Raw genomic sequence first — 26901 nt, forward strand, 5'->3', positions numbered from 1 at the left:
GTCTGCAGAGGGGTCCAGATGGACCCTCGCAGACATGGGCAGATGATGAAATTTACATCACACAGCCCAGCAGACCCTCATGGACACGCAGATGCAGAAACTATGGATTGGCCTTAACTTGTACCACATTTTTAGGCACCTCTTAAATCTGTAATAACTCCCACTTGTGTCTGCTGCTCATATGGCTTCTTTTAGGTTTATGCATGAAATTAATCAAATCCCTAAAATCACCTTTAAAATAATGGGACAAAGACTAACACTTTAAAATTCCTTCTCAATACCACAGTTTACAAGCTGCAATGATCAACAAGTGTTTGCTGGCTACAGTAAGTGTGTCACTCACTGAGCCAAAGCAGCTGTCAGACAGAAAAAAAGGAAAGACTGATCCATTACAGATGGTGGACGCAGACACACAGATTCTATAACCAGTATGTTAAATTTCAGCCTTATTTGTCATCATCATGAAACAGCTGAATTTGTCACTAAAACATCTGAATTATCTGTCAACGGCCCAAAACATCTGCCGGGGAGAAATGAACACAAAGAACAAATGCAACACTTCATTTAGTTCACTGTGCCAAACAACAGTGCTCATAATAAGACCTGTTTTACTGTGAAAGACAACATGACACGGAAGTCAAGTTTTTCCCCCAAGATATAGACTTACAGTTTAAGAAAGTCAAATGATTATTCTAGACATGGCAGTGTGCTAGACGTCAGATTAGAGCTGCAATCAATAGTTATTTTCCTTTTCAATTAATCTGTCTCGTATAGCTCTAATTAACCGAATGATCATTGAGTTTTAAAACACTGCGAAACCCAGATACATTCAGTTTACTATGATACAATGAAAAGGAAAGCAGCTTTACTATGGTGTCACTAGCAAATGTTTGGCACTTTCCCTTGTCTATAAACAATTAATCTATTATCAGAGTGGTCTGCAGCTAATTTTCACAATCAACTAATCATCTCAGTATTAACTAACTAATTCTACTAATGTTTATTTATGCTTTTGTTTGCTTCCTGGCAAAGATGAGCACATTTTCTGGAGAGATACAAAATGTGTCACACACCATTCAGTGAACATCTATGAGTCACAATGATGAGAGGGTTTCTGTTGAATTGCATGCAGATAGTAATGACATCAGGATAAAGGCTGCACTTCTCAAGGCTACTGATGCTCAGCATTAGACAGTTTCTACAGGGCGTCACTCTGCAGACAACAGCTAATTTTGCCTTCTGTCATATCCTCTCCTAAACACCCCCCTTTCCGGCCCTAACGTGATTGTCCGCTGCTGGGCTGAACAGGAAAAGAATCAGCATTTCCTTCTCCATATAGCTAAAGCTTACAATTGGTTGTTGTGCTTTTGAATCGACAGGTGCAGCGAAGGAGGAAAGGAGTGGACAGTAATTGTCTGAGCTATGAATCAACCAGGGAGTGGCTATTTAACCTGTGGTTAGAGCTGCCCTAGTGTTCCTCCAAAGAGAAACACATTGGCATGCAAAATCATGCCATCATGTAAAACAAGAGCACAGCAAAGATCTGCCAGTCTTGTTACAGACTTGCACACACAGCTCAGGCAGAGAGGAAGACGCACATTTATCTGTCGGCTGTGTCAACTGCCAATTTACAGCGAGATAACTGACCACACGCACTTATCTTTCTCTGGCCAATGCAACTTATTTTCTGTGACTCACAATAGTGTGCCTGGAACTGTTGGCGGCTGTAACACTGTGGGTCATTGTACTGGTGACTCTTTAATTGAGCATTGAAAAAACACCCCTCAATCATTCCCCCAGCTAGGCCATACAAAACTGCAGCAGATAGCAAGATGCATTACAGTGCAGTTGACACACCAGTCTGGTTTGTTCTGGAAATTTCAATTCCCCAATTCAGCCATGACACATTAATGTCACCAGTAACATGAATCAGTGGGTCAGTGTAAAGCTGACAAAAACACATTACTGCCTGACAGACCGATGAAGTTTCACAACACAGAGATATGAGCACAGGTTTTTGAAGTCATTTGTGGGAGATAATAATGTCAGAGCTGCTGGTGGCAGACAGCTCCTGTCTGTTGTTAGAGGCAACAGTGGCTCAGGTAACAAGTCTGGGACTGTAACCTACTTATTACACCCGGCTGCTACCTGCTAAATAACTTATTTACTCTGCAAACAAACACACTTCCACACAAACTGCAGGATTTAACTTAGCTAGCAGCACAGTGACATTTTGTGACAGCAGTGCTGACTGGCGGCTACTCAACTTAACTTCCTCTTTCTGGTTTCTGAACAGCTATTAACAGTATTTGGAGTTTTTCTGTTCACATTGTGAACACAAAAACAACCGCAGCAGCTAACAGGCTAACAGTTAACGGTGTCCACTTCAGAAAGGTCATAGGGAAAACACAAACCCGGTCAGTGAAGCATGTTTACGTGTAATAATACAATTTAACTGGCTGCCTGTTCAGTTAACCACATAGCAAGCTACACAAGCAGCAATGAAGTCCCCAACGGCTGCTTTAACGGCTACACTGTGTGTAACTTGCTTTATGTTTTAGCGGACAACAGTGTTAGCAGAGGCTCCACTAGCAAAGATATGACAGTGAAGCCACAACAGAGCCACACATGAGTATCTCGTATTAACATCTATTTGGCCAGGACCAACTAGCCTGTAGCAAAACGAGGCAGCTTAAAACGTTATCATACACACTCCTAACCGAAACGAAGCCAAGTAACGTTACATGGCGAGTGTGAAGTTTGACAAAGCGGCTCTAAAACAGCCCAACACTGCACACTAACTAGCTGTTAGCTAGCATGCTAGCTAGCTAGCTACGCCCTTACGCAGTCCCCAAAGAGATTAACGTTAGGCAGAAACTTTTCCCAGTCACAGCAGCACTAAACTTCCAAAAAGAGGGACGAGGATCGAGGTAGGCTCGCCTCTCCGCCCGCCCGGTTTCACTAACACTGCTAAAATGTCTCCGAGCAGAGCACACAGAGGACACCACACGTTTGCTGTCGTTAGATTTGAGTTGTAAGACAGTGTTACCTGAGTAAGAGACAGAGTGGCAGCCATAGTGTTTCTGTTTCCCACTGCTTTCATGCTGCGCTGCTGCCAGACACAGACAGAGGCCGCTGAAAAACCTGGCACCGGACCTCTATGACAGGAATAAAATATTAATAAAATATAAAACCTAAAACCATAAAACCTATGGCTGGATAGCAGACTTTACTATCGTCTGTTAAACACGTAGCAAAAAACAAACCATAAGCCAAAAGAAATATTGATTTTCATTTTATTTTATTTATTTTATTTTATTTTATTTTTCAATTTAATCTTTTTTAATTTAATTTAATTTTTATTTTCATTATTATTTTTCTGTTGTTGTTTTTTTTTTTTAAATTTTGTAGCAGAGGTGGAAAAAGAAGCAGATGTCACTGTAGTTTGTATTTATGTATCTATATATACATATACATAGCATATTTTGACAATCTACTTTAATTTTCCTGCACATTGATTCACTCTAAATTGCAAGCTGCTTTTAAGTTACAAAAGAAACACAACAATCAGGGCCTGGGCAAGGATTTTAGAAATACTGAGGTCAAAAGTCCCTCTGCTGCACCCCACCACATTTTCTTTAATTATTTGTATATTTATGTGTTATTTTTATTTTTTTACAAAATAAATCTTTTTCAAGATTCAAGAGGTTTATTGTCATGTACACAGCAAACAAAAACGTGGTTACAGGCAATGAAATTCTTACTTCCTGCCCTGACACCACTAAAATACACACTGACTAAACTAAAATAAATAAAAATAAATAATAAAAAGTCTGATGGCCGGTGGATAGAAACTGTTTTTTAGTCTGGATGTTCTTGCTTTCACACTTCTGTAGCGTCTACCAGATGGCAGGAGTTTGTAATTGTTTTTATTAGGTGAGCTTTTTAATGTACCTCAGGTTTTAATAGATCTGGGGAAACTGCATCTTCCTACTATGCACCATGGACATGGAACAATTGTCAAAAAGATCTAAAATCAGAAACCCTTATATCCATCAATGATTTTAAGGGCATCATAAACAGTGTGGTGACAGAGACGTGCTTGTTTCTCTCGAGAGGCCACTATGTTTGAATAGTTGTTGTTTTAATGTGGATTTTTGTATTATATGTTGTATTTGTTGCATTTTAAATGTGTTCTGATTGGCTGCCACTTCAGCCAGGTCTCTCTGGTAAAAGAGATTTTCTGGACTTCCTGGTCAAATAAATAAATAAATAGTTCTGAACACTGTACATTTCCCGTGTTACATAATCATTGTTTTGTCAAGAAATTGAATGTTATGACTTAATCCTGTTTGACTTACTTATCCACAAATGCACTGTGGTCATATACAGTCGTCATCACATGAGATGTTGCATCCTCACCCACACATGCTTATACATACTTACTGCATACATGCACACACCCGCTGCCCACCCACACACTGATACATACATACACGTACACACACGTAAACACATGATAAACAAGACAGGATAAACATGCTTTACAGGGTTCCTCAGAGCGTAAAGATGCTGGGTGCGACTCCACTTAGTCTACAGAGCTGCATAGATTGGGCTCCATATCTTATCAAATTCTTTCTCTTTGTTACTGTCTTCTGATATTGTCCTTTCACTACAACAGATAAAATTTCATCAAAGTTTTCCATTCTTGAAATGTAGGTGCTTCCTTATTTTCCCAGTTTTGCAATATGTGCTCCTCATAAACTTACGACGAATAAATAATTTGCCATCCTGTTGGGAAGAAGACAAATTGTTAAAATAAAAATAAAATAAAAATCAGAATTTACTAAGTTTTTTCAGTTATCTATGGAAGACAGAGTCTAATGAACATGAAACATGTATTCCATCTTTATAACCAAATTGATCAGGATAAAGTTACAAGTCACTAATGCAGTTATTGAGGAAGTTAGTAATAACTTTTAAGTTACGGTGTAGTTTGGAAAGTCTGAAGACCAACAGGCATATTTTCTTTACAGAAATCAGACAAGATGATGAGAAAAATGTGTGTAATAAGAACTGACAACAGCTGAATAATGTGCAACGTAAGGCAACCATTACTGTAATATGTCATGGTATTTTTCATATTTTGTAACAATTTGTTCAACTTTTCAGTTATATATCTATAAAATGTATTTCACAACATTGTTTACATGTTGTTTCAAAGCCTCCACACTGCAAGATATTAAAATCTGAATATCATGAATCCAAAATTTATCTGTCTGTCCATCTATAAGCCAAAAAAGTAGTCTCATTTAATTTAAATGAGTCTGAAAATAGTTATAATGTGTACATTTTCAGTTGTAGGAAGTAAACCCAAAGTAGTTTTTTCAGTCGCAGCGAAACAATGTCAAAATACTCCGGTACAGTTACAAGACTTGCATTCAAAATCTTTCTTGAGTAAAAGTACATATGTGCTGGTGTGACACAAATACTTTCTACCATTAGGTGGAGCTAATTTTAAACTTTTTGGGTTGTTCAATTTTTACATAATGTTCTCAGATCATGTGCTTTGTATGTGTAATCTGATTCTGCAAGTAACTTTAGCTATCAGATAAATGTAAAAAGTACATTTCCATCTGAAATTTGAAAAAAGTCTGTTTAACACAATTAATTCAATACAATTATAGCTATATACTATAGGCCTCCATCTACATCAGGGGAAGGATAGGTATCCATACAAGTATCCATCCATCCAGTATATCTCATTTAAATAAGGACATTAGTTCAAACTGAACACAAGTTTGAAGTGGCGGCTTAGTTTTAACACCACATTACAACTAACCCTGCAGTGTGGAAATTTTATCAAGCCTTGCTAACACTTGCTGGGAGTTGGTTACATAATTAAAAAACGGTGCTATGTTTTGGGCAACAGGACAGTTATTAAGATGACATATAGTTGAATTTGGTGACTTACACAGACAGCTCAGCAATCGAAAAACAAGCATGACAAAGAAATGTACTTACGTTGGCTGAAAACACTCTTTGTGACTGAACTCTGCTGAAACTCTGTTGAATTTTGCAGGTCACTTTTTGGCGGTATTGTGGTCAACTGGCCGGAAGCACCAAAGGAATGACCTGTGTAACCACTTAAGAAGTTCATGTTACAATTTACCCCATGTTAGGTTGTGCCCCGCGCTCCCCTACTTCATGACTTTCCAACACTGCTACAAGAAAACTGGGTAACACTTTACTTGAAGGTATCTACATAAGGGTGACATGACACTGTCATAACTATGACATGACACTGTCATGAACTTGTCATAAACATTATGTACATATCATAAACGTTTAGTTAGTGTTATTCGGTTTTTGTAATGGCAAGTTGACACTGTTTGGGTTGTCTTGACTATGACAACTTGACATTAACCAGGATGACATTACCAGCAGATTTATTTGTCATAACAACAATAATCATTATATCAACTTGTCATAAACACAAAAAGAGGTGCATTTCTTGTTAATGTCAAGTTGTTATGACAAATACATCTTCTGGTAATGTCACTTTGATTAATGTCAAGTTGTCATAATCAAGACAACCCAAACAATGTCAACTTGTCATTACAAAAACCGAATGACACTTAATGACAGCAGTCATAAACGTTTATGACATGTACATAATCTTCATGACAGGTTCATGACTGTGTTATGTCATAGTTATGACAGTTTCATGTCACTCTTATGTAGATAGCTTCAAGTAAAGTGTTACCGAAAACGGTAATGCAACTAAGAGAAAAACAAATACAAATACCATACAGGCCTGTGCTATCCATGTAAAGGCAGGTATTACAAATAGAAAGCCACTTTTAATATAACAAAACAAAATTGAGGAAGACTCCTGCTCATTTTCTACTGGTTGATTTTATTGGACAGAACACCTGTCTTTGTTTTCTTTTTTTTTTACACAGCAACATGAAAATCTTCCCACTTCAGTTACTACCATTAGTACAAAATGTGTCTTTTACAAAAGGGTCATCTCTCAGACTGTTGGGGACAGTGTGTTGGGGTACAGCAGTGCAGAGATATTAGCATCAGAAATGAGGAGAACTGGTTGTGTACACCGACTATGAGGAAACGTAAAGTGAGCACGTACCGGATGAACAGAGGCTTTTCCTGCTACTAGAGTGCTCTCAATGTACATCTGAGTTTGAGCACGGTTTCTTTAGACACACGAGACTACAGTATGTGCATTGAAGTGAAAAAGTGTTAACTATACAGTACAAAACTATGCGAGGGATTTCATCTTAAAGCACCCCGTATTATCCTACGGACGACAGCTTTTTTTACGCACTCTTGTCCCCATGACATTAACCCTTGTTCAAATCAAAACCTTTGAATAACAGGCAATATAACCTGCGAAATGAAGTCTGACCCTGTCGAATCTTTTGAGGTTGACGAGGCCGTTAAAGGGGACCATGTGACAGAGTGACCAACTGCAAAAGATTAACAAAAAACCAACAGATTAATAAGACAAACAACACATGAGGTAAACAAAACAATTTCATGGTATCATCCACATACCAAATATAGCTTCTCATCTCACAACATTACTTCATAAAAACCCAGATTTTCAAAGAACACCAATGACAGTTTATATATTTCTGTTGGGTATCAACTCCGAAACAATTTAGGTGATTGACTTCCTGTCTCGACATTCGTTATGACATCTTCCTTCCTTCTATTACTATTCCTCGTTTAATATTATAATAATAGTAGTAGTAGTAGTAGTAGTAGCACATGGAAACAGGAAAGAGAATAATTGCCCTTTTTCGCCTTCTCCCTCGCTTTGTAAACAAACAAATGAAAACCCCACCCCACCCAGCCCCACCCCAGGGTGTCAGTCATGAGGGGCTATCATCTCGTCAGTCTCCAGCCTCGTTCCAATGGCTCATTGACACAGACAGTCAGTTCCTGCACCGAGTTTATAACTCATCCTTGAGTTTAGAGTCTGTGCCTTCCTCGTCCTCTTCTTCCTCCTCCTGCTCCTCGCCCTCCTCCTCCTCCTCCTCCTCCTCTTCGTCTTCCTCCTCCTCGTCTTTCTCCTCCTCTTCCTCCTCGTCCTCCTCCTTTGCGTCCTCTCTCCTCTGGCTGTCCTCTTCCTCGCGTTTCTTTCTCTCCTCCTCCTCTTGGCTTTCTTTCATCTTCTTCTCTGCATCCTGGAGATGACAAATTAAAAAGTGATGAGTATATTATATTGTATATTATATATTATATACATATATATGTATATGCAATTATGTGCATTTTTTTCTGTATTTGACTTTATCATGCACATAACTGTACATATTATATTCTTTTTATTCTATTGATGTATATATTGTATATATTGCCTCCGCATAATGACGATATATATTAAAAAAAAAAAAATCTAATATATTAAGTACTGGTGTTAAACACAGTAGCATAATGCACAATTTCATTTTATTTTATTGCTTTATATTTACATACTTTTATTTCATACTCTTATTCTTAATTCTCTGTTCTTTACATCGAAGCAACTGTAACCAATCACAATTTCCCCTCGGAGACCAATTAAGTATTTCTGATTCTGATATACACACCACAAAATACTCAGATGCAAGAGCAGGACACATGACTTAAGATAGAAGCTTTGGACTGACCTTAGTTTTACCCCATGTGTCGTTGCCTACTTCCTCTGCCAGGTTTGGGTCGTTGGTGATCAGGAAGTTATCAAAGATGGTGCCAGACTTGACCTATATCAAAAAGAAGTCAACATTTTACTGTCAGGTACGTCATGCAAACAAATCCAGTGAAATAAAAGCTACATGAAAAGAAACACTGACTGAAAACAGTTGTGTACGAACCAGAAACACATTTAAAACATAAACCTTTGCAGCCTTTGTGTCTATAACTGAAAATAAGGCACAACACGCCGCAGGTCAAATGTTTTTATTGGATGCATATGTTCAAGTTTAAATCACATACTAGTTTACTGTCATTCATTTAAGCAAATTCTCTTATTAATAATCAGATAATAAAACAGTCAACATCTGTTTTTAAACTGAACTTGCACTAAATTTAAGTATGGCAAGCTAACTATACTTGTATGATAATTCACCTGTAAAACACTGATTTGTTTTATTTCTATTAGTTCTTTTTCTTTCTTTTATTTCTATGTTTTTTATCAAATTTATTTTTTGTCTCCTTAATACATCTACTTAAAATACTTCTTCCAAATGTTTAACTGTATGTTTAACCCCAATAAAAAACAGTTGCAAAACAATAAAAAAGACAGTCAGGGACAGTATCTTCTCACCTGCCACAAGTCAAGTCCAATCACGCCGATGCTGTCATATTTATAGATCTCAGAATCGGCTGTGTACTCTGGGTTGTCAATCTCAGGGTGGATCCACTTGCCCTTGTAGGCAGGATTGTCGATCTCTCTTGGCTTCCACTCACCCTGTTAACACCCAGACAGGCTGGTTAATGTCAGAGGAATCAGAAAACAAAATACATCTGCTGATTAAGAGCTTTATTCGGAATAAATAATGAAATAGATAGCTCATGCTCGGTGTCGCCTACAGGGCTGATGCGGGGGCCCTAGTGGAGTGGTGTGGGACAGACAACCTGGTTTTAAACTTCACTTAAGGGCCCTGACACACCAAGCTGATGGTCAGCCATTGGTCCTTGGCCACTGGTGAGCATCTATCTCCCTAGTTTTTGAAGTGTGTCCCACACTGTTGGCACTAGTCAGCCCTTGGCACCTGTTTTTTGGCCGATTTAGCTTGTTGAATCTGTGTCTGAGACAGCAAAGCCTGTCAGTGAGTGAAATTACTCTGACTGGCAGTTCATCGCCGTACACAAAAAGAGAAATAGAAGTGAGGAAAGTAAACAAACGACGAAGGTCAAGAGGGCGTGAGATGGAAACAAGATTATTTCTTAGCCACAGAGCTCTTAAGCAGGAATGGTTTGTTTTTGTGTTTTTATTCACAAGCACACAGAAAATATCCTTTGTTCTTTAAACATCGGGTTGTCTTGTTAACGTGCTAAGTGGCTGACTAGAGTCTTGAATCTGTCCTGTCGGTTTTACTCTAATAATGAATACAGACTACCGCCCCCTGCTGCTATGGAGAGTTATTTCCTCTCAAGCAGGTGCATGTGCATGAGTTGGCCGTTGGCTGTTGTCTCTGCAGTGTGTTCAAGTGCAACTTTTTGACTAAGACACAGGCAACATGAGGTGATGCAACAGTTGGCCTTCACTGTCACTAGTTCTTTGATGTCAGTTTGGTGTATCTGGGCCTTAGGACAAAAGAGGTGATAACTGAGGAATGAAGGGGGTCCTCCCCATTGGTGATCAGTGACCAGATAGTGGGGAGGGGTGACACTTTAAATTCCTTGGCACCACCATAAGCCATACTTAAGAGGCTTCACATCCTGCGCCAGCTTAAAAAGTTGGTGACTGGAGGCAATGCTACAACTGTGGTCTAGCAACACAGCTGCCCTTCAAAGGGAACAGTTGGTAAGAGTCGTACACACAGTGTCAAAGATCACTGGCTGTGATCTTCCCACTGTCTCCTCCATACATGCCACATGAATCAGACGCATGATGCAGAAGGTGATCGCTAACTCCCCTCACCCTGCTAGCTCCCTCTTCAAATCTCTCCCCTTCAGAAGGAGATTTCAGAGTTTCAGATATAGGGCATCTTGTCTCAGGAAAAGCACATATCCTGAGGCTGTTCGATCTCGCACAAGGGCTTATAGTAGTAGAGGCCAACAAGTACTTTAAGAGTAGTTACGTAGCAGCACAAAGCACTTCAGGATGTTATCATATTATGTGTGTTTGAATGTATAAATGTGAAACGGCTCTTATTTTACATATTTTATTTACTTGTGTAATTTTTGTTTTTAAGAGCTGAATTGAGGCAAATTCCTATCAACTGTGTTGACATGGCAATAAAGTATTGCATTTAATTGAACAGATTGTATGTTAGGAACTTAATGAGGCAATAACACAACAATGTGTCGCTGCCTCCCTTGGTGTATTTTCAATAAAGTAAATATTTTAGCACAATTGCAACTCAAGCTTTGCTCGTGTTGAAACAGGCTGTGCCCAAAATCATTCCCTTATTTACTCATTCATCACTGACAGATTGCGTAATACTGTGTACTGTGGGATTTATGGCAAAAAGTGGCGCACATGGTCTGGAAATTATTGATTTTGTTTTTGTGGGAGTCTTTGATGACACGATATTGCATCACATCCACAGCACACTGAGATACTGGACACCCAAATAAATCAATATGGAGTACTAAGTAGCAAAGAGGGAGTTGGTTCAGACACAACAATAGTGTCTTGCATCTATTGACTGGATATTGTATATTAATTGTCATAATTATTTGCTGTTACCTTGTAATCGGGGTTAGCGACCATAGGTGGCTCCCACTCTCCGTCCATCTCTTCATCCCAGTCATCAGGCTTCTTTGCGTCGGGATCTGGGATGTTTTCAGGCTTGTCCCAGTCCTACCAAAGAGACACAGGGGAGGACATGACCTCACAAAGACATACACTCTAGGTTTCATACAAATGAAGTGAATGCTGTTTGTAAGCAAAAGATAAATGTGTATCAGTAGGAAAAAATGGCCTCAAAAGAATTATGAAAGTGGTTCAAGCAGACTGACCTCTGGTTTCTTATCATCAGGATCAGGAATCTTCTCCCTGTCGTCCCAGTCCTCTGGCTTTTTTGCTTCAGGGTCCTTAACTTTTTTGGGAGGCAGGAAGTCCCAGTCATCCTCCAGATTGCCAGACTCGACCTTCTTATTGTCGATCTTGACCTCGTAAGTGTTGTCAGGGTTCACAATCAGTGTGTACAAGTGGGTGTACTCATCATCCTGCAAGACACAAAAGAAATGTTAGCTGCTGTTCTGATTGCACTTTATTCTCCAGTGATTTGCATGTGAAGTGTTTAGAATGCAAAGCACTCTCAACGTGTCCTTGGTGGTTTGGATTCATGGCGAGAAAGACAATGTAGTTATTGCAAAATGCTAATGTAATGAAACAAACTTTTGCTTCATGCTGCAGGAAAGAATAAAAATGCCAACAGGAACCAATTATGGATGCCTCACCTTGCACCTGATGTCCTTGTTTATCAGATGGTTCTTGCCTTTGTAGTTGAAGATGACGTGAACCTTCTTTGTGCCGGGGCCGCAAATATCAGGACCTGAACAAGAAACAAATAAATAAGTAAAAATGTGGAATCCAGTCCTTAATTTAAGAGCCGAAACTAGGCAAACACAAGGATTAGGCCTCAATATTAAAGATTATCTAATTGCCCGGGGCAAGCAAAATGCCATGACGGGCTGGTAAATCTAACAACTCACATGCCTGATCAGGAAAGAAATAAAGAATTTAAATAACCTTTTTCATCAGAGCAGATGATGAAAGCAGCTAAAGATTGAGCCATCTTGCACCCTTTTCTTCTCTGTTAAGAGTTGCACATGCAAAGTACCGTACTGACTGGGCACTCGTGAGAAAATGGCGGCGGATCAAGACAAAGTTGATCAGATTAAGCACAAGCCAGGTTTTAATTATCCCGTGGAAACAGGAGTTTAGCTGGGTGGTGTTAGAAGATTTGGGAGAAACTCCAACTATTTATTGCACAGTTTGATGCAAGGTGGATAAAACAAGGTTGTTTTTAAAAGGTACGTCTTAGTTACTTTTTTATAACCACTTATAAATAAAATAATTTGTAGTAGCAAATAAAACTTGACTTTGCACAAGTAGATTTATGAGCCAGTTGCCTGACTGGGCCTTAGAAAGTTAAAAGTTGTCTGTGTGTACAAGCAAACTACAAGTTGTTTAACTGTGATGAAATATTATGAGAAAAAAATGCCAACACAGATTTCCCGACACTGTCAAGGAAACTGTCCACACTCACCAAACATGATGTTGTAGACGGAGTCTCCGTGCATGTCCTCCTGGTTGAGGCCAGAGGGAAACAGTTTGATGTAGCCTCCACCACAGTCAATGCTCTGCTCATGTTTCACAGTGAACTGGATGACCAGAGTCTCGCCCTGGTTGCTGAAGTCATCGAAACGGGACGACAAGGCGTAGAAGCGGGCATCCTGGCTCGTCTGCAGACCTAAAACAAAAACAAAGTTGCTGCAATGTTTCTGCATGAAGGGACGACCCAGTATTGAGTGTAAGTCACCAATGTTGTTTTTATCAAATTGTTGTTCAGACTGGTTTGAATTCGTGAATTTGAATAAGTCTCTTCTCAAGTTATACAGCAGAGAGAAAGCCTGTTGTGTCATGGGACAAATACTGAAGTTGCGCCACAGAAAGTTACAATTGGAACAATTCTGAGACACCCTGACAGGACATACCATGATGATTTCACCGGGATAAGAGCAGGTTTAGAGTCACAGCTAGAAGCTCCACATTCAGAGTAATCTAATCTGGGTAAAATATCTAAAAACAATTGTAACATATGAGCCCATTGACTCATTAGTCACTAGTTCAGTGTCGATTTCAACTTCAAAAAATGTCACCCCCTTCCAGCTTTAATCTCCCATTCAGGTAGAAAGAGTTGCATGTGTACATTTTGATTTTACTTACAAAACTCATTTATATTGTGCCACTTGCAAAAGTCATATTAACAACTAAAGTATCAAGAGAAATGATCCTTTGAAGACCACAATCAACACCTAATTTAATCCCATACAAGCTCCACATTGTTAAGTCTCGGTCAAATCTTCCACTAAACCTCCTCAACACAGACCACAGACAAACACACACCCTTAGGACACCCACCCTTATCCTATAAAACACACCCAAAACAATGTGGGATGTGGGAGCTTACCAGCTTACACAGCTCCACACTGGGTGGGTACGATTTAACCTTTCCTCTCACCTTTGTCTTTCTCTGCGTCTCCGTAGAACTTCCCTGCAGACAGGACCCACTTGCCGTAGTCTGACTTGTGCTTGGATTCCACCCAGCGACTCTTCCAGGCATCTGCACAAACAAGTGTAGGTTCAGCTGCACAGCCAGCCACTGTGAACACACTCACAAGCTGCTAATCCACCACTGATGATGCATCAGTGCAGGTGCACTGGGAATGTGTTACGCTGCAGGGACAGGCTCTGGGTGATCGCCTTCACTATCTACACTGTGTGTTGTTAGGAGGCTGGTGATGAATGAATAAGACAGCTAGGTAAAGAGGGGTAACAGAGGATGACCAGGGGGGAGATGTGCAGGAGGGGGATGGGGAGGCAGACGGGGTTTGATGGTAGCTGGGGGGTAAAATGGAGATGAGGGGAGGGAAGATGGGGGGTCAAAATACAAATGGTGCCTGTGCAGACTTAATGCATGTAAAACTGAGATGTAAGCAAACACTGCAACACAGAAATTGCTAAATTATGAGCTGTCATGTAAAAAATAAAATCAATGCAACCACCCAACATGTGGAATATCCACTCATGCACTGATTCAGTATTGTAATATGTGATACAATTACAGTTTCAACAAATCAAAACAGTCTAATAATGTATAATTAAATAAACAAAATGACCTCACCCCCATCTTCAAATTGCTCTCGCAAATACACAGTGGACTCGGCCAGTACAGATGCGGCCGACACGGCCATCAAAAGCAGCGACAGGGCTGTCATTGTGACGAGCTCGAGCACCCCGCCAAATAAAAATAAAAATATATAATTACAAACACGTCTCTATAATGTGCTACACCTTGTAGCAGGCGTTGTTAGTCGGTCCAGTCTCTCATACAGTAATGTTACAGTGAAAACGCTGAGACACCGCCGCCGCTCTCCTCTCGCCTCCGAACAGATGTCTGAATCTGATTGGACGGCGGCTCCGAATCTCAATAAGGAAGCGTTGCTCCGCTCGGCCAATCAAAGGAGAGAGAATCTTGACGGACACATGATGCAGCCAATGGGAGCAGACCACGCGTTTGCTTGATACATGCCCAAGAAGGAGTGATGCGCCGGGTGAATCATCTGATAATACATCCATGTGAATCAGATGCATCAAGGAGAGGAGGAAAATCACAATAAACAGGATTAAATCAATGGAAAATATACGATATGGCAGTTTTAAACGTATCTACAGCTAGTCTAATTAAAAATAAGTCAACATACAGCACACTGAATGTGTTCAAGGCTCTCTCCAGACATGTTTTGACATATAAAAATACTGTTTTAAATAACAATGTGTCTGTTTCCCCTCCCAAAAACAATTAAAAAACTACCTAAGGGTTTTCAAGATTACACCTACTCCACATTGGACCATGATGGGCTTTCAAGATAGTTGTGATGTCACAAATAATCTGTGTTGGGGAGTAACAAGCATGTAAATTACAAATTAAATGTAATTGCAATGAGTTACAGTTGATAAGAAATAAAATCTATGATTAAATATTGGTTACTAATCAAATGTACATTCATTTTGTTGTTTTGCATCTATTCACCATGCAGGAATGTCTTCTATTGGCATGACCTGTTTCCGGACATTTATCAGCTTTTGCCCGGCTTGAAACAACTGTCAATAAAGTCATTAAATAGTAATCAAATGTAGTGAGTTATATATTACTTTGATGGAATAATTAAAATAGTCACATTATTACATTTTAACAGGGTAACTAGTAATGTGTGACATATTGCATTTCAAAAGTAACCTTCCCAACACTGCAAATTATATTCAAATGTTAAACTTTGATATAAAGGTGAGCAAAGAGAAACTTTCCCCCTTCAGCAGATGAATGTAGAGTCCTTCTAGTGTCAAACTCTGCATGTGTATTATTCTGCACAATGAAGTTCAAACATCCACCTGACGAAGCAATAAGAAAAGACACATTTTTGAGTGCACGGGGGCTTTAAGATTTTTGTAGGGCTGCAATAACCAATAATTTTTATCATTAAACACTGCTGATCACAGGCGCATGTTCCATTTCAACATTGAGGGGAACAAGCTGAAATGGGAGGTTTGGGTGTCCTCTGTCAGGAAATTTTGAGTGTCAAACACGTGTGCATTTTCTGCATCAGTTTTTGGTGTGAATGTCTGAATATTGAGCGTGACATATCTACTGTATCTTGCCTGAAATGTACATCTACAAGAGCTTTATTTAACAGTGTTAATAAAGTTTCCAGTCTCCCCCTGCCTAGAGTTCCATAAAATTTAATTTCCAGCTCAACAGAGCTAATGCTGAATGTCAGAAATAACATAAAATTTAAATATAAATGTAATCCATTTATTGTCATGGAAGACTACACAAAGGGTAATTATTAAATAAAAAAAGTAAAAAAAAAAAAAAAAAAAAAAAAAAAAAGGTAGCTACTTATTGTTCTTTTGATGGATTAACCAAGGTTTTTTTTTTTAAAATTAATGCATCACTGAAATTGCTTCAGTTTATGACAAATGAATTCTCTACAATGACTGCATTCATTTAAAACAAACACTTTTTGTTGTTTTACAGTGGATGTTTTTATTTTCTTAAAACCGTTTCTGACATTTCTTTTCACGTTCTTCTTGTTATGTGACCCTGAGTTTTGGCACTCAAATCACTAAAACTGCCAATCTCTGTGTGAGAGGATGTGAAATGCGTGAATGAAAGCATTAAATCAAGTCAGTGAATAAAATTACATTTCTTAACTATGCCCTAAATCAACAGCAATATATTACGTAAAGATGACGCCACCAGGACATGTAACAGGATCATATGAAACAATGAAATTACGGACAATAAAAAATAAATTATTAAAAGCACTGTTACTAAAAATATTTACACATAAAAAATAAAACCATCAAATAAATGCATTGCTTTGGACACCTGTACTCTCACACAGTTTCCACTAACAGTTTCAAGTAACATTTGCATCACAGTAGCATGTACGTCCGCTGTTACACACTCCATGCTGTTCACACTCCATGCTGTTCACACTAGTGCCATTAATATTGACCAAAACCTTACAGTACCACCAATGTGCATTCAGACAACTCCACAAAAAATAATCTGTTGCATTTAGATGCTCAAATATGGCACAAATGACGTCAATAAATAAACAGTGCTGATATAAACACAATGTCTGACATGCAAATACGAACACATGACGTATGAACTTTAAAAAAACAGTGCAGGATTTTGGCTGAGGTGGACAGATATAAATAGTGTGACAAAATATGTCTCAGTATCTCTCTATGACTAACACTGCACAACCACTCAAACTGTTTAATTCTTCGTCTTAATACTGTGAGGATTCAGGCCGGGCAGGTGTAGAGGAGCAGCCACACTGCACAGGATGACCGTCTGGCACTTCTCATGTCTTCAGGGTGGGTCGTGCTGCTTTCCCCTCTCATACCGGATCAGCCCTGCTGTCTGGCCTTCTCTGAGGGACCTGGACAGACACGATCTGTAGGGGGAGAGTACGTAGAGCGGAGCAGAGAAGACACGTCTCCTCTGTGGCTCTGTATGCAGATGGGCTGGTAAAGCAATCTCACACCTCCTCCAGGTCTCTCTGTCTGTCTGTGTCTCCTTCTACGGGAGAAAGAAGTTGATCCTCTGGGGTATGGACTTGCATCCCTGGGCTGAGAACAGTCGTTCCTCTTTGGGGACATACAGCATCGCCTTGGCAACCTCATCCAGCGTAGCTTCATCTGTCTCCAGACCTCGCGCTGCGTAGGCGTCCCGTGCACAGAGCTTGACATGGCGGTACTCCAGAGGCAGGAACGGCACAAAGAAGTCGATCAAGTGGCCAGACATCAGTTCACTCTGAGCAAACCCACCTACAACAGAGAACCATGCAAAGAAATTGCTTAGGAATCCCCAAACACAGTTAAAGCTCCACAAATCAATGTCTTATAATAAGATAGAAAAGACTCACTTTAATGTAAGAGGGCTGCTTATATCATGGATACAGCCAAGAATACTGCAATCTGCAGCGCTATGCTCGCAGCTTTCAGCTAATTATCTTCATCAATTTCAACAGTAGAGTAACTTTAACCCTCACACACCGCCACACATGTAAAAAGAAGTTTGCAGCTCACTCAGTAACACAAGATTTGTTCACTTCCTGTCCATGTTGAAATGGCAGAGAGCAGAAGTAAACATATAAGTCACTGCTGAACAGAGCTGAACATCTGGTGAGCAGCTGAGAAATGTAAAGCGAGCACTGCAGCATACCATGAGACTCCATAGTTTCAGCTCGTAGCCGATGCTCCAAGTCTTCCATACCGATGTCCTCTCGATTTTGACCCGAGTGCCAGAAGTCCAGCGCTACATCGTTGATCGTTGCCCCGCCAATGTTACTGTAGAGACAACAGGCATGTCAGAAACATGATGTGGAATCTCTGCAGGTGTTTACACTGACTGCATCGTTTCAGTGATCACAGATTAGGGTTGGCAAATAATGACATAATAATAATGGCAACTTCTTTTTGCGTATTGTCTTTAAAGGTCCCATATTGTAAAACGTGAGATTTCCATGTCTTTTTCAATATAAAGCAGCAATAGGTGCTACATAAATGTGTGAACGCAAGTGTGTCCAAGGCCAGGTCAAATGACTGCCTACTCAGCTGACGTCCTTGCTGATCTGATGCTCCATTAGATTAAAAAACTTCTGTTGGTGCAGTTGCACAGACGCAGAGCTGAAGGACCGTCTCTGGAGCCTCTCTACTCCCCGTGAACAGCTAGTTTAATGTCTGCCCAGTTAGCACGAGCTAACACAACAGCAGCAGCTATTAAACGGTCCCAAACTCACACTGACAGTAAATGACTCGACTCAAAAAACCAAACCTATTGATAACCGTTACGTAACTGTGATGCTAAAAGTTAGCCCTGTCACTGTGTGTGTGCAACTGGGCAGATTGGGCTCCAGTACAGAGGTCACTCTCTCTCAGCAGCAGTAAATTTCACTGCACTGGTGCACCTCTTAACACGTAACGGCTTTGGTTGAGAAAATTATTTATAAGGGTGTAATGAATATGACAGCAGCTGCAACCATGCAATCTTCAGCGTAAAAAACAAACAACAATGTCGGCCTAGAGGACAAAAGCCACAGTCGTTTTCCTACTTGACAAATAATTGCTTGAATGCACAGTAAAGTTCACAATATGGTTTTATTTAAGCCTGAGTGACCTTCATCAGGTCTCTGTCTTGTCAATCTCCCTTGACTTGTTTGTGTTTGTATGGGCCATGACGTGCGGGTTGACGTTAACGCAACTGTCAGCAGGTATAAACAGGCTTTTTGTATATCCAGTTGGAATGTTTTGCAGTGTATGAATGACATCAGCTGACAGGAAGAAAACATGGACTCCAGCTGTTGCCTACCAATGCGACTCCAGTGAAACAGTCTATAAAGATAAAAACTGCTGCTACAGTGTCGTTACAGTCATTCTTCTGGCTACAATGACGGTGCAGTGACACCGAGAGCGCAGATGTTAATACTGAGTAAGACTGAGATATACGGAAATAACTCCTGAGCCATGTGGAGCTTCCCAACTTAATATAATGGCATTGCATCATCGCTGGGCATATTCTTATCTGCTCCTGCCATTATTCAACATGCACTCTGCGTGTATGTGCGTACATTAACACACATCGTGGACTATGATCTCTGTACACTGCACGTATTTGGTATAGTGTGAAGATGATCAGATGACTAATCAGAGCAGACTGGGCTTTTTGAGAGGAGTGCACAGACACAGGGTGAAAAATTTGTGTTTTTTGAACATTAAATCATGTAAACACGTTCAAATAGAAACTAAAATAAAAGTATGAGCATCTCTCTTGTGACATACGGATTACTGTTAATTTATTATGCTGATCTGTTCTGTATGACATCTATTGCACGTCTGTCCGTCCTGGAAGAGGGATCCCTCCTCAGTTGCTCTTTTTTTTTTTTTCAAATTACTATAATATTTTTGTGATCCCAGGCCTCTCCTTCATGATATCACCACACCATAACAGTGCAGTAAGAAAAAAGGTTTCTATATTTGACTGAACAGATGATCCGTCAGCAGAAATTGGACATGAGTAACCGAAAACATAAAAAATCCATAAAGACGGCTAATGGAGACACAGGGAGGAACATCCCTTATCACAGATAAACTGCCAGAAAACCTGGGACAGAGGTGCAATACATTCTGAGTCTCTGACCGGGCTTTAACAGACAGGCCGTGCCTGACATATCAACCAACCTGAGGAAGAGAAAGATGGCTCTGCGGTAGCTGACGCCATCTACGTTGTCATAGTGATCCATGTAGGGTTTGATGGCGTCGATGAGGCCTGGGTGAAGCTTCTCAGCCTCGTCGAAAATGAAGAGAGTCTGAGGGCAGCGCAACACCATGTCCCGGATCGCCTCTCTCAGCTGGCCCTGGAGACAGAGAGGTGTCGACATCACTAAAACTTCTAGATCTCCAGAAGAAGTAGATAAAATGTATTTTTTACTCTGTTCAGGTTTTGAGTGTGACACAAGTTAGAGTTTATGTGAAAGTAAATAATCAAATTTAGGTGAAATTTGAGTTTCAGGCTTTATAAATATTATATTCATTAATTTTCTGTAACCGCTTATCCTGTTGAGGGTCGTGGGGGGGCTGGAGCCTATCCCAGCGGACATTGGGCGAGAGGCAGGGTACACCCTGGACAGGTCACTACAGGGCTGACACATAGAGACAGACAGCCATTCATGATCATATTCACACCTACAGGTAATTTAGAGTCACCAATTAACCTGCATGTCTTTGCAGAAAACCCACGCCGACACAGGGAGAACATGCAAACTCTGCACAGAAGGGCTCCTCCCTGGGTTCGAACCAGAAACCCTCTTGCTGTGAGGCAACAATGCTAACCACTGCAACATTGTGCCTAAGATATTAATGTAAGTTATAGCCGCAATAGTAGCCAGAACACCTTACATTAACATTACAATAAAACTTAATAGGATTTGCAGGATTCTCACGGTCATGGGAAACCTGGAAAAGTTGTGGATTTTCACTTTTCCAGGCCTTGGAAAGTCATGGAATTAGGAAGATTCTTAAAGGTTTTGGAGAAGTCATGGAATTTTGTTGTGTTCTGGCCCTGTGTCCACATAGCACCTTTTTCTGAGCGCCAGAAGAAGGCCAGCGTCTTTTTTCAATTGTTCCCAATGAGGAGAGAGCGTCTGCGGCCGCCTAGGAAAAAGACGCTGCGCCCAGCGTCTTTTTTCCGGCCGCTCCTCCTTTTTTGTGCGGCAGCTCCGAACGTTTTGAGTTGAAAATCTCTGAACTTTTCAGAAGGGCGCTGGTGACGTCACCGGCGCTTTTTCCAGGCAACCAATCATATCGCGGAACTCGTCACCCTGGTAACCAGAAAAAAATGGAGGAGAAGCTGGTGCTGGCCGTGTCCGTCTATCCGGAGTTGTATGACATGTCACACAGACATTACCCTAACAGAGACTATATATATATATAATAGTAGCTTAGTTAAATTAATTATTTTTCCAGCAATAGGCCTATATAAATTGAGAGATTTTACAGCAACACACATGTAATCAATTCTAACCCATACAGTGGTGGCAAAGTTACTAAGTAGGCCTACATTAACACACAAATCCTACTAATAAAACATGATGATGACTTCACCAGCTGTAGCATTAAAAGATTAACACAGTATATGTTATCATATGGAAGACGAGAACGGCCATGTATTTTTTTTGTGTATGTGCACTGTTATCTCGTGATAACGACTTATTATTTCGTTATATCGCCGGGGCGATTATTTCCTCATTCATTGCCTCAAGGAGGGACAGCCCTGCAGGCAGGGAGANCCTGAATTACTCGCGTGCGTCCCCGGTGAAAATCGGCGTGCCCGGCGGCTAACCTAAAATAGGCCTGGAACCGGTCTCCATCTAACCGCAGCTCTTGGACGAGGCGATGGTATTCAGTCTGTCAGATTGAGTAGTGACAGCAGGGACATCACTATTAAGCTCATCCAAACATAATATGAGCGCAAGCATCTTCCGGTTGGTGCTCATCGTGAAAGAAGTGTCAAACTATAGATAAAAAACAAAGAGGCGATGCTGCAAAACTGCGCGGCTACAGGAATTGTCAAGATATTGTTGTCATAGAAACGAAAACCCTCGTGAGCGTTTTTTTTTTTGGGGCGCACAGACGCTTCATCCCAGCGCTCCGCAGCGCCCTTCTGCCAGAAAAGGCTCTATGTGGTACGTGCCTGGAACACCTCTAACAGGAGGCGCCCAGGAGGCATGCGCTAACCACCTCAACTGACCCCTTTCGACAAAAAGTAGCAGTGACTCTACTACGAGCTCCCTCCAGATGTACGACCTCCTTACCCTATCTCTAAGGCTGAGCCCAGCCACCCCACGGAGGAAACTTATTTCTGCCGCTTGTGTCTGCGATCTCATTCTTTCAGTCACCACTCAGAGCTCATGACCATAGGTGAGGGTTGGGACTTAGATCGGCCAGTAAATCCTACGACGGTCCGGCGCAGCACCTGCATCACTGCAGAAGCTGCACCAAACCGCCAATCCATCTCACGCTCCATTCTACACTCACTCGTGAACAAGACCCCAAGATACCTGAACTCCCCTGCAGGAGGCAGTAACACTCTCACAACTAAGAGAGGGCAATCTACTGGTTTCAAGCAGAGAACCACGGCCTCAGATTTGGAGGTGCCCCACTATTACTTTCAAATTGTAAAGCATTTTTGAGGTGGCACAAAGCTTGTGTTATTCATTGAGTATTTTGAAATAGTATCAGAGTTTAAAGGTTACCCTGCACACTGGTTACTCTGAGTACTATCACCTGTTAAATCTGGACTCAATTGTGCAATAACACTGTCAACATCATTTTGAAATCTTAAGCAGTGATTGTGTAAAAACGTGTATAAATATGACTACGCTGGCATCTTTGATCTGGTTGGACAAACGCTGGGTTCGAAAAGGCCAAGAATATCAGTGCCTGTAGTACCGATGTTTGATCTGGAGCATCTGTCCAGACTATTATCATTCATACACTGAATTGCAACACACAGACCAAACATCTGACGCAGCAGATAAGGGTCCTGAGTACACTGCCAGCAAATGTCTGGCAAGGGACGTTACACTCTGTGCCAGGAGGGCTCCGGATATCTCACCTTGTACGTGTCCACCAGTCTGGCATGCGGGAAGTGAAACGGGGCGATGAACAGTCGGACACACTCGCTCTTCACCCCGTCACGATACAGGTTATCTGCAATGATCCGGGCCACAAAGTTCTTGCCAGTGCCGGACCAGCCGTGGAAGGAGAGCGTCAGCGGCTTGTTGGACTCCGGGTTGTTGATGAAACCCTGGATGGCTTTCAGAACCACAGACTGAGCCAGGTGCTGCCCGTGGAGCTTTGTCTGGAGGTCCCTCGAAAGACCTGCACATCAGAATAAGATTTAATAAGAAGAACAAGATTTACTATCAAGAAGGTTTTCATTTACAAGGAATTAACTTTGGTCTTTGATGCATATATTAAACATACAATAAACATGATACAACAAAATTAAAATAAAGACAAAGTACTGTGACAGTCAAGAACATAAATATAGAATAAAAACATTACAATAAAAGATACTTTAAAAATACTATAGCATAAATATGTACAATACAGCTGTTTCTGAACAAGCTGTACAAAAATATTAATCAGCAGATGTGCACAAGATCACACTATACCAAATACTTGCAGTGTACAGAGATCATAGTCCACGATGTGTGTTAATGTACGCACGTACACGTAGAGTGCACATAGTCCACGATGTGTGTTAATGTACGCACGTACACGTAGAGTGCATATTGAATAATGGCAGGAGCAGATAAGAATATGCCCAGCGATGATGCAATGCCATTATATTAAGTTGGGAAGCTCCACATGGCTCAGGAGTTATTCCATATATCTCAGTCTTACTCAGTATTAACATCCCTTAGCATGTTACTGCAGTCCAACACAGATGCTCAATGGTGTTCACACTATTAGGTTTTAACTGAAGTCACTGATGCGCAGAAATTTGTGACAATATTAAAAGTTAAAGGGCTATGAAGGCAAGCAACGTAAGTATTTAACTCCGCAGCTAAAAAACAGCTGATAAATGAAGGTAAACATGCTGACCTCCGATCGGTGCAATTACAACAGAACCCATAAAGAACACAGCACTCTGAATCCCTTTCTGAGGGGCGTCTCTGGTAACATTTATTTGGATAGTCTGCTGACAGATAGGGTATAGGATATTTGTAACATTTTAACAGCTGTTTGAGTTGAGGTTTAACTGTTTTGTTTTATTCTGTAGATGTTAAACAGATTATCTATAGAGTGTCACAATTCATGGACGTACTGACATTCTCAGGATAACTCAGTTGAACTTGAAGTATTCACTTTGCAGCTGTAAACTGTCACACATTAACATTTACAGACAAAACAAAACAGCTGAATTGTTGAATCTCAAACAACAGGCTGCTGAGATGTTACATACTCCATGAAACCAGGGCTGCCCAATGTGGGGCCCCTGGACCAAAGTTGGCCCGCAATGAGGTTTGATTTGGTTTTTATCATAATATAAATTGCTGTTTATGCCTTTTTCTTGAGAGGCAGACAATGCGAGTTAAATTTGTGGGATCTCTTATTATTGATTAGTCAGTCAGATCAGTTTGAATACACTGAGGCAGGAAAAAAATGAAGAGACAGTGGCAAATGGACAAAAGGCATTTCGGCTGACGGAACGAGGGATCCTAGAACTATTTTGCATCTTAACAATACAATACAATAAATAAAATACAACACAACAGGTGTTAACTTTTAGGCTGTGGTCCACCATTAAGTTTCAGTTTTTACGGTATATAAGTTAGATCACCCCTGCTATTAAATATCTGTAGGCGGACAATCCAAATACAGTGTAAAATGTTCCTCCTCCATCATTTTGTTCTTCTCAAACATAATTTGAGTTATCCAGTGTTAGAAAACCATAGTAGGAAACCTAAATTACACATCAAATCAGTCTCACTTCCTGTAAAGTATCATCAAAATAAAAGACCTAATCCATGGTTGCAACTTACTTTATGGACATGGCATGTACTCACATTATAAAGATCATTTATTGTAAATATTTATTGCCATTAAAAGCAAATCTGCTGTCTGTCTTGTGTAAGCAGCCCATGTGAAGCGAGACAATGAAAGTAACTTTGTTTCAGAAGCTGGGTTTGATTGATCACAGATAATAATCTATGACTCAAATAAACAGGCCGACCACAAACAGTTAAGAGTAGTCCAATTCTTTTTATGATATCTGATACAGATTGCAACACAACACACGATGTTGTTATAAAATCATATAAGGAAGTAAACGATGTGAATTACAGTACAGTATGGCCTGAGACAGGATATTGCTGGCACATGATGGGACTGTCCCAACACATGCACTGGGCCATATAAGCAGACAGTTTGAGTTACCTGTGATGTTGTTGGTTATCCTGCAGTCTCCAGATTCACAGCACTGGCCCAGGCTACAGTACCACTGATGCAGCAGGCTGATGTAGTCCTGAGGAAAACCTGCCCAGAGATCCCTGGTAGGAACTGATCACATCAACAACAGAACGACTCAATAATGTATCAATACTGTAAGTCACGATGATCAGCTGTGCTTAATATGAGCTGTAATGTAACATACATACTGGTGAATCTGACAAGCATTACATAATAGCATAGCTTTCATTACATAAAATCATTTCTTACCTTGCTGTGTGGCATCGTCTTGGTGGGGCTGACACTCCCCCTCCCATATGTTGCAATAAATATAATTAAAATAGTAGGTGGACACATTGGAGATGCTGTCGAACTGGAAGAAGTCTGCCTCTGCGGACAGAGCACAGAGCACAGGCAGCAACCACCGCACGAACATCGGTGAAGAGGCAGGTGCGAGGCGGCCGAAAAGAGACTGAACACCGTGCCCCGGGTCTCCTCTCCAGGTTTATTCAAACCAGTCTGATTACTGGTGGCCTGCTCAGTGTGGGATATTTAACCCTCTCCCCCATTGTAGCGAAGGAGGAGCCCGTTTTTCAACATTGCGTGAACTGCGCATGCGCTCACTAACTCCGCCCGTTGTCAAGGGAATCTTGGTTTCCTGTCTCTAGGGGTTAATTAAACTGCATGTCACTAATTATAACACTAGTTCATAACATTTCAAAACATGTTTAGCACTGTAACAGCCCATAAAAGCCAGTGAGGATTAGAATACACCGGGGATGACGTTTTTCTGTAGGCTGTCACGGACGTTAGCGTCACCCTGGTTGCCTTGTCAAAAAGCCAGTGGGATTTTTCCATTAGAGTTTGAATCACTGCCGAAAATAAGCTGTGGCAAACAAACGTTTCAGACTTGTTAGACATCGTAATATTCACAAATGAACACCGCTTTCAAGATAATTGAAGCCTAAATACAAACGCCAGAAACAAAAGCTAACGTTATGCTTTAAACGAACTACACAACGGTCGCAAGACCTGACGTCACCACAATCACTGTAAAGCTGTGCTCGGGGTGATGACGTTTTGAAGTCTCCTTTAGCTAGTCGTTAGTAACCGTTTTTGAGGACACTAACAAGCTTTTAAATTCACGGTTGGGGGAATTTTTCGACATTGTCTAGAACATAGCGTTTATGCATCTTAAGCTTTTGTTAGTGGCATCTAACCAAAAGCCATATTTAAAAAAAAGTTGACTTTAAGACGAGGAAACCATCAATCGTCAAATTTAAGCAATTCCCGTTGCACTATGCCTCATTTATGCCAAGGCAGCCACTTTCTGCAAGTTATCCGTCCACCTAGTTTACCAACGTTAGCTTAGAGCACACCGGAAATAGTAAACAGCATTT

At 40.7% G+C, this 26901-nt stretch overlaps 3 protein-coding genes across 5 annotated transcripts in view; all 3 read right to left on the minus strand.

The window, feature by feature from the left end:
- eps15 (epidermal growth factor receptor pathway substrate 15) overlaps positions 1-3136 on the minus strand; it is a 36164-nt gene extending 33028 nt beyond the window's left edge. For all 3 annotated transcript variants that reach the window (XM_050054464.1, XM_050054463.1, XM_050054462.1), the window contains exon 1: positions 3050-3136. In XM_050054464.1, the coding sequence (XP_049910421.1) occupies positions 3050-3103 (54 nt within the window). In that variant the 5' untranslated portion in view covers positions 3104-3136. The remainder of the gene's footprint in view (positions 1-3049) is intronic.
- Positions 3137-6899: 3763 nt separating this feature from the next.
- On the minus strand, positions 6900-14862 carry calr (calreticulin). The gene is made up of 9 exons (XM_050055756.1): positions 14592-14862; positions 13929-14030; positions 12954-13157; positions 12142-12236; positions 11698-11907; positions 11426-11539; positions 9335-9478; positions 8679-8771; positions 6900-8213 (listed from the first exon to the last, which is right to left on the minus strand). Exons 1-9 carry the CDS (start codon positions 14683-14685, stop codon positions 7980-7982), a joined length of 1290 nt encoding a protein of 429 aa, XP_049911713.1. The 5' UTR covers positions 14686-14862; the 3' UTR covers positions 6900-7979.
- A 1651-nt stretch (positions 14863-16513) lies between these two features.
- tor3a (torsin family 3, member A) lies at positions 16514-26098 on the minus strand. The gene is made up of 6 exons (XM_050055758.1): positions 25772-26098; positions 25490-25612; positions 23160-23425; positions 20225-20400; positions 18210-18334; positions 16514-17812 (listed from the first exon to the last, which is right to left on the minus strand). The coding sequence occupies exons 1-6, from the start codon at positions 25935-25937 to the stop codon at positions 17565-17567; spliced, it is 1104 nt and encodes a 367-aa protein (XP_049911715.1). The 5' UTR covers positions 25938-26098; the 3' UTR covers positions 16514-17564.
- Between the last annotated feature and the right edge of the window lie 803 nt (positions 26099-26901).

This window comes from Epinephelus moara, chromosome 10 (genome assembly GCF_006386435.1).
Source record: "Epinephelus moara isolate mb chromosome 10, YSFRI_EMoa_1.0, whole genome shotgun sequence".
Classification (NCBI taxonomy): domain Eukaryota; kingdom Metazoa; phylum Chordata; class Actinopteri; order Perciformes; family Serranidae; genus Epinephelus; species Epinephelus moara.

What these genes read in the sequence shown, in the direction of transcription:
- calr (XM_050055756.1), bottom strand. Translation starts at nt 14,685, where the DNA reads ATGACAGCCCTGTCGCTGCTTTTGATGGCCGTGTCGGCCGCATCTGTA. An exon ending in ACAAGGACATCAGGTGCAAG is followed by an intron (nt 11,908 to 12,141) that starts GTGAGGCATCCA and finishes TGTGTCTTGCAG; the next exon opens with GATGATGAGTACACCCACTT. An exon ending in TCGCTAACCCCGATTACAAG is followed by an intron (nt 9,479 to 11,425) that starts GTAACAGCAAAT and finishes GGGTGTTAACAG; the next exon opens with GGTGAGTGGAAGCCAAGAGA.
- tor3a (XM_050055758.1), bottom strand. Translation starts at nt 25,937, where the DNA reads ATGTTCGTGCGGTGGTTGCTGCCTGTGCTCTGTGCTCTGTCCGCAGAG. An exon ending in AGACGATGCCACACAGCAAG is followed by an intron (nt 25,613 to 25,771) that starts GTAAGAAATGAT and finishes TGATGTGATCAG; the next exon opens with TTCCTACCAGGGATCTCTGG. An exon ending in GCCATCTTTCTCTTCCTCAG is followed by an intron (nt 18,335 to 20,224) that starts GTTGGTTGATAT and finishes TTGTCTCTACAG; the next exon opens with TAACATTGGCGGGGCAACGA.